General features: G+C 40.1%; 1 protein-coding gene across 1 annotated transcript; it reads right to left on the bottom strand.

Moving 5' to 3' along the window:
* Window positions 1-7,714, bottom strand: LOC125552545 (alpha-L-fucosidase 2-like). The gene is made up of 10 exons (XM_048716146.2): window positions 7,375-7,714; window positions 6,594-6,739; window positions 5,583-6,514; window positions 4,274-4,406; window positions 3,213-3,371; window positions 2,452-2,676; window positions 2,160-2,261; window positions 1,937-2,072; window positions 836-1,031; window positions 1-567 (listed from the first exon to the last, which is right to left on the bottom strand). Exons 1-10 carry the CDS (start codon window positions 7,601-7,603, stop codon window positions 261-263), a joined length of 2,565 nt encoding a protein of 854 aa, XP_048572103.2. The 5' UTR covers window positions 7,604-7,714; the 3' UTR covers window positions 1-260.

The following is a 7,714-nucleotide window of genomic DNA, read 5'->3' as shown; positions in this document are numbered from 1 at the left end:
TTCAACGAGATCGCTCCATTATTGTTCACACTGAGAATTCAGTACCATTATTGTTCTCACTGAGAATTCGGTAAATTTTGTCACACCAGATTGTGCCTTAGGATAGCACCATTATTGTTCTCACCGAGAATTCAGTAAATTTTGTCACAGCAGGCTGTGCCTTAGGATATAGTTCCATTATTGTTCTCACCGAGAATTCAGTAAATTTTGTTGCAACAGATAATGCCTTCAGATTTCGCAGAACCAGCACACGTACATTCTCACAGTAGCCAAGTCTTCAAGCACTTCAACTCCGAGTTGAACCTGTAAACTTGGCCTGGGGAGGCACTGATCACGGCAGAGCGATCACCGTAGTGGATCCTCGCAAGCGAGTTCCCACTGCTGCCAGACCATACAAGAGCTTCATGGAGGGTACCTTCTTTCCAGCAGATGTTAACCGTCAACCCGCCTCGGGCCCTCAAACCTTTAACGCTGCCATGGGGCCACTTGTCGCGGGGCAGAGCAGGGAGCAGGTACAGATCACTCCCGGTGCTCTGCACAAGCATTTCGCACAATGCAGCTGGGAATCTGCAAGAGAAGACAATCATTGTGATGTTTGTGAATCGATCGTCGCAGTTAAGTAGCAGTCACTATTATTAGACCTCTTTTAAGTGGTTAACAATTTACAGCTTAGAGTCACCACGAGGTAATCATACTATGGTAAACAGAGCTGGCTGTGGTGAATTGAATGGTTTTGTCAAATAGAGCTGGAACTTCATGTGTCACAATTCAAGGTAATCATACTATGGTAACATATTGGATCATGGTTGATTAGGTTGAAGGTGATCTGGTTTACCCAAAATTTGCATCAATCTGGAATGGTGGATGCGCTGCGAACAAATTGCTGTATAGACCTCCTTCCTTTTCATGCTCGTGCTTTGGATCTATCAAAGTGATTAGCTGCAGAATCATTTTGTATGCATGCTTACTGTTGTGAAGATGAGCCCACAGGGCCATCTTCCATGAAGTAGACCATCCAGGGCCTTTATCACCTACACAATAGAGAGAATTCAGTGCTAAGCAGCAAAGACAGAGAAAGTGATGGCTAACAGCTAGCCCTTGACCTTAGACACAATAAATTTGACATTCTTAACAGTGCCATGCAGTTGTTGAAATAACAGTATTTTTCAGATCAAACTGAAAGGTGGGAAAAATGAATATAACAGCTGGTCATGCAAGCAAACCGCATAAGAAAAAAATCAACTTAATAATACCACTAGACTGTTTGCCATTTGAAAGAAAATGACCATGGGGAAATAAGATCAGCAACCTTTGTAAGAAGTTTAAAAAATTCTGGCACAGACAACACTGAATTATCCTCTTGGAACATGGTTACTGCTTATTTCAATTTTACATGAGAACAGCAGTGGTCGATCCAGTCCCATTAAACCTTGCTATCCTTCTACAAAGAAATTGTTGAGCACCCCCGTTCCAAAAATAAAATTTTAAAAAATAAAATTGTTGAGCACCCAAGCTGATGCTCGTGTGCATAAGTGTATAGCTAACATCTGTTTTAAGAAGTTTTTAAGTTGCTGTGGGTTGTTTGTATTTTTGCTCTACTGAAACAATTGTGTTTATACATATACTGCTTTTGATGAATGCAGTTACAGTATGTCACTGAATGGCATTCCTCCTTTTTCTTTTTTCTTTTGTTCTATATGTCCATTCCTCTTATCTTCAATAGTTAACCCTCAAAATCTAAAAAAGACTGAGACCAGCAAAAAGGAGCTCATGCAAGATCAAGTAACCATCATGGGAAGGAATCTCGGGAGGTCATCATCTAACTATAAGTTCTCTGAGTTCACAACTTCTTTTGAAACAAACCCAAACTAAAGATTGATAACTTCAAATAAGGATCAAATTCTAATACTGCCCTTTTGATATGCCAAAAAGTTACCTCTTTTATAAAGAGTATTGGCAACAGCTTTGCAGAGGTCAGGTGTTTGCTCAAGTGTCATGGTATGTCCAGGATAAAGACCAAACAGATGAGATACATGCCTGTGCTGAGGCTCGGGATCCTTAAAATCTTGTGCCTGCGCATAAAAAACAAGTATTATGAAACTGAACAGACCAATGCAAATCATTTTGAGAGATAAAAAAAATAAAAGGTTTATACAGACCCATTCCATGATTGTACCATCTCTACCAATTTTTATCGGTGGGAGCCTTGGAAGTGCCGCTTTTATCCTCTGAACCACATCAGTGCTGGATTTTCCTAAAATCTGATAAGACACGTATGAATATTTCATCACATAAACATTCAAATAAATACATGCCAGAATGATAAGACTTAACTATAACTCTAGTATAACGTTTTAAATCTGCATGATTCATTCATAGTATCACCAAAGTATCTGCATATTCAATGAAGCCTGTCTCTTTCAACAACAGTAAATAAAAATGAAGACTTACATCAGCAGACAGAAGAACAGCTGAGAATACTTCTCTAATAATTGACATGTCCATGGTTGTTGAATAGCTCACAGATGCTTTCTTGCCATCGGCAGCAATAAAATAATGCTCTGGGGAAGTAGAAGGATTGGTCTCCAGATAGCCTTCTTGGCCTTCAATCAACCAGGACAACAGAAAGGAGGCAGATCCTTCCAAAAGTGGATACGCTGTTCTCTCCAAAAATTCCTGCAAAAAAAGAACAGAATATCACATCTGAGGTAACTTGATCTTGTCTATATCACATTTATGTCTCTCCAATCTCCAGAAGATGAGCTTGCACTTTGCGGCAAAGCTATCAGTATGGAATTCACCATATATTCACAACATCCTCCAAGACATTATCCATCAATCAGAACACATGAAAAAGGTAGATGAACCAACAATCGATTCAACAGGATAGTTAAACACTATTGGCCAGTCATTGCTGCTAAACATCGTTATCTTTTAGTACAGTTAACCAGTTTGTCTAATCCAAATTTATTAGTGCTTGCCTTATCCCTCATATTTGGTTTAGGCCTACCTTTTACCACCAATTCTTCAAATAAGATAGTGTAATCACATAAACATAAAGGGAGATTAGGCTCCAATATAAGCAAGCGGCGACAGTAATTCGCATATCTGCCTATGACGTATGATCACAATCTGTGCTTAAAGGTGATACAAGAAAGGAACGCATACAAGTACTGCATGGCATTGCATTTCATGCCCATGTCATCACTCACTCTGTCCATTGTAAAACTGTAGTGTTCCCACAGGTGTGTAGCAAGCCATGGCCCACCCATTGGCCATAGAGCCCATGAAGGATCACCAGCATCCGGTGATGTTTTTGCCCACAAGTCTGTGACTTGGTGACTAACCCAGCCATTAGCTCCGTAATTCACCTGTCAAGAAAACATATCATTACCTCAAAAAGTTCCCATGAAATACAAGGTTCCAAACTATGCTATAAATCCATTTGGAACATGTAAACTGAATAAAATAAAATCTAGTAATATGTTTAAACACGAAGTAGAATTCATCTAGATTCTAATACACACAAACCATTAAATAGAGTTGTCCAAATGATTCATCAAGAAGATGCACAAAGTTGCAATTCTTTATCCTTGAGTGATCAAGGGCAAGTGCCTCTCAAACTTCAAATTTTGTATTCACATTTACGTTGTCACGTTAACAGTAAAAACTCAATAGTCGATACTCAGTGACACTAAGAATGAACTGAGGAAAAGCCCTATCACCTAGATATACTTATAATGTCGTGGAGCAAGTGTTGTCGTGGTACTGTAGCATGCAGTATCATGTGGAAATCAGATATTTGAATAACTAATTGCCTTGTTAGATTGGTCTTTTTCAATCCTCGTGTAGTAGTGACTGTCAACAGAACGACCTTTGTATTGCTATTGGGTCAAAGGGACAGATTATAGACATGTACATCTCTCTTTTCTTTTCTAAGCCTTTAGTCCCAAACAAGTTGGGGTAGGCATTATAGACATGTACATATGCAATCAAAATCGTATAGAAAGAAGAAACTGCACAGCTAACTATTGCCCCTTGTGCAAACTGGCAGGTCCCAGGCTTCTAGTAGCATCACTGCTACTTCTTTGTTGTCAGACCTCAGTGATGCTGCTAGGAGTAGGATCCAAGGCTATAGGCCATGGCCACAAGAAATAGTATTCATAAAAGTTCAATTCACTACAAAGTAGAAAACTATGTTGGAACACTCATGAGTATACAGGGTAGAGAACACACTGTTTCCAGAGACTCTCTTTTATGAAAGTAGACTTACTTTTGCCGTCTTAGCCCCATTGACCGAAAGGGATCCAATGAAGTCGAATAGTGGGTCTTGGCATTCACTAAGGTTGCAAGGAAGTGATGGCCAGTAATTCATTTGTAGATTTATATTTGGATGGGGAGCTGTACTGGAAAGTGAAAGGAATGACATATTGTTATCAAACTTGGACTGCCAGAAAATAGTGTAAATAGGACTATCATCAATATACTCTCAAATAACTTACATTACAAACACTAAGGTATTTGCTGCAGTAAATTCAGCATTAAGTTGCTACAAATGGCAAGAGAATCAATATTACCCACAACAAAATTTACTTGAATAAAAGATGGATAACCCCTTTAGTAGATCAATTGTTCAGAATGCACCAGAAATTAAGGAAAAATATACTAAATTATCATCTTCCCGAAAATTCAAGTTACATTTTTTTACATCATAAAAAAATCAAAGTTACATTCTTTATATAAAGAATCCCAAAACCTATATTTAAGAAACTAATGCGGGGAATTTAAATTTTTTGTGGCTTTCTTCATATGTATTCAGTGTTTTGTCATGCTGTGTCAATCCATGTGCCTAATATAACATAAAAATAATGGGAATATGAGCGTTAATCAATATGCTTATTTGGTAACTGATTATCCAATGTGTTTAAGGGAGTGAGCATGCCTGTATGTATTAACATCAACTGGATACACAAAATGTTGGCCTCAATTACTTCGGTGTCTTAGCATCGAAAAGGCCAAATGTGTGTTACTTTTGCAAGTAATAGGATCACAATGTGTGTACACGAGAATCCTTAATTAATCTACAGAAAAATGAATACAGCTTTAAACCTTAAAACTGAAGCCAAAGGCCAGTCTCTTCAGTTCAAAAGAAAAGACTAGTCTTAACTCTTAACTTGTGAAATGTGCAAATTAGATTAACTTCTACATGATAGTTTTAAAACATATTAAGAGAAAGGGCCACTTGTCATGTTTTCCACTTATATTTTCCTCATTTTGATGCAGAACAGCTAAGGATTGTTATGAGACTTTTCAACTTCTAAAATTTATTGCTTGCCATAGCAAAAATGGTCATGTAACACCAGACTGCATGCAAGGACAATCAATTTCACAGAGTTGGTCCTTTGTGACCCCATTAGGATGATATTTAAATGACGTGTTCTCTGAATACACAAGCTCTACAAAGTGTGACCCAGACGAACAGTTGCAGCCGTTTTCTTATTCAATAGTCTAAAAAATAACACCCCAAGATATATAGCTGACATAAACAACAAAACAAGACAAGATATGTTGTAAAAACATACCCCCATGGTGCCTTAGTCTCGTTGTTCCATATTCCTTGCAGATTGGAAACCTGAGTTCCAGGCCTCGAACAAGAAATGAGTAGATAGCGCCCAAACTGAAACAGAAGTTCTACCAGAGAAGGATCTTCATCATGTCTAAAACTTATAATTCTGTCTACGGTAGGCTTCTCTGAATTATTAAGCTCGTTTAACCTTGAACTGTCAACCATCTGCACAGTGCAATCAGATACTGCAGTATCCTGAGAGATATTCTCAGGTAAGTGAGCCAAAGTGCTACCTCCAAGTACATCATTAGAGCCTCGTGAAAGTTGCAAGGACACACGCTGGAAAAGACTCTGGTAATCATCCATGTGATAAGCTTTTAGCTGTGCATATGACATGCTCCTGGCCATATTTAATGTTGTGAATGCTGATGTCACTGGATCAAGTGTCGATTCAGAAGGCTTGACAAATGGCCCTTCAAATGAGGTTGCAGCTGCAAGGAGCAAAACCGCTGAGTCGGCACCATCAAGTTTCAGCATCTTATCATTTAATACTTGCACTTGGCCATTGGCACCACTCGTCAGCAGGTAGAGAATAGCACAAAATTTCATTCCCGGAGGATGATCAGATGCATTGTCATCTCCCGCAGGCCTTTCTCCTGGGCAGCTACCCTCCACGATTATTTCATTTGCATCTGTTACACGAATCCGGTGATCTAGTGGTGTTGCTAAAGATACTGTACAGGAGACAGCTCCTGGTTTGTTTGCAGAGATTTTAGTCGCAATTACTTGATGTGGATTTGAGGAGAAGTGTTCCCTTGAGTACACTACTTCCCCAACACTGTATGTGACATTGACTGTTGCAGATTCCAAATCAAGGTATCTTTTATAATTTGTATACTTGATATGCTCACCAAAGGCAAGATCAATATCACCGAGAGGCTGGTAACTCTACATTTAAAACATAAGCAATGTTTAAACGTCGATATAGCAGCACAACTCTTCCATCAACCTAAAGCAAAATGTGTACCTGCGTCTCATCACCAGACAGGCCATAAGCAACAGCTGTAGCTTCAGGATACAGTCCCTTATCAACAAGGCTCCTTACTTCAGAAAGAACAGTAGGTGCTTTGGGGTTTGTATAATTACCAGGTCCGCCCGTCCATAATGTATCATCTGCATCAACAGTTTTGATATGAAGCAATAAACTCTACAAAAATAAACAGATAGGTAATATTAAAGAAAGCTAATATGAGTGAAGGTGTATGTGAAACAGTGAAAGGTATACATGAGTGGGGAAAGGAGACAAAAAAGACTGATATCATTCACTTATAGGGAAACAGTAACAGAATAATGAAAAAGAAGCTTCCTAATTTTCACGTCATCTGTTCAGAAAAGTGGTATGATTGTACTTTCGGAGAACACATGCAAGATCAATAAATATGATCACTATCATTTTCATTTAAAAAGTGTAAAGAAGAATCCTGGCATGAAGGATCTGCAACACCATGCACACATTCCGACAGTGCACTCCAGACTTCAAATCATACTACTTTCAGTAAAAGTGCTATATATCTTGTCTTGTTTTGTTGCTATTCAAGATGTCATAGTTTTAAAATCGAGGTTCTAGATCATCATCTGTTAAGAGCATTGTTATTGCTGTGGTGTTTCTGGGTGAATTTGATTCCCGAGCTGGAACGAGAGCGCTTCCCGACCAAAAAACCCCCAAGACAAGATTTTCACTAAATTTGGGGATATTATAGCAGAGTAATTAAGCCTTCAGAAGAGGGGAAGGGGGTCTGTTTAATTACGGTTGAGCTGGAGCTTCTCGGAGGTGACGCCGCCCCAGACCAAGGCGCCGAGACGGCCGTTCCCGATCGGCGCCGCGTCGGTGAAGTACCTGGCTGGGGACCCAAACACCACCTTCAGAGGCCGCGCCTCCTCCGCCGGCCACCCCGCCGCCGCAGCCGCAGCTTCCGCTTCCTGCGGTCGACGCACCCAGATCCACTCGCCGCCGGCGTCGCAGTCGTCGCCGTCCATGGGGAAACAGCTAGCCCAGAGCGAGGACTGAGGGGAGCAAGTTGTGCAGCTGCAAGCAAGCGGTCACGGGACAGGCGACGCGGACCGCGGATCTTTGTAGTGTAGTGCGCC

Source organism: Triticum urartu, chromosome 4A (assembly GCF_056163025.1).
Source record: "Triticum urartu cultivar PI428250 chromosome 4A, HENAU_Tu73, whole genome shotgun sequence".
Taxonomy (NCBI): Eukaryota; Viridiplantae; Streptophyta; class Magnoliopsida; order Poales; family Poaceae; genus Triticum; species Triticum urartu.
This window is presented reverse-complemented; position numbering and strand designations above follow the sequence as displayed.

Bases quoted from the DNA above. Each gene is read 5' to 3' on its own strand.
- LOC125552545 (XM_048716146.2), bottom strand. From the start codon at position 7,603: ATGGACGGCGACGACTGCGACGCCGGCGGCGAGTGGATCTGGGTGCGT. The intron at 6,515-6,593 runs GTACACATTTTG...TTTTAAATGTAG, and splicing joins TGTCTGGTGATGAGACGCAG to AGTTACCAGCCTCTCGGTGA. The intron at 4,407-5,582 runs GTATGTTTTTAC...TTCACTTTCCAG, and splicing joins GAGACTAAGGCACCATGGGG to TACAGCTCCCCATCCAAATA.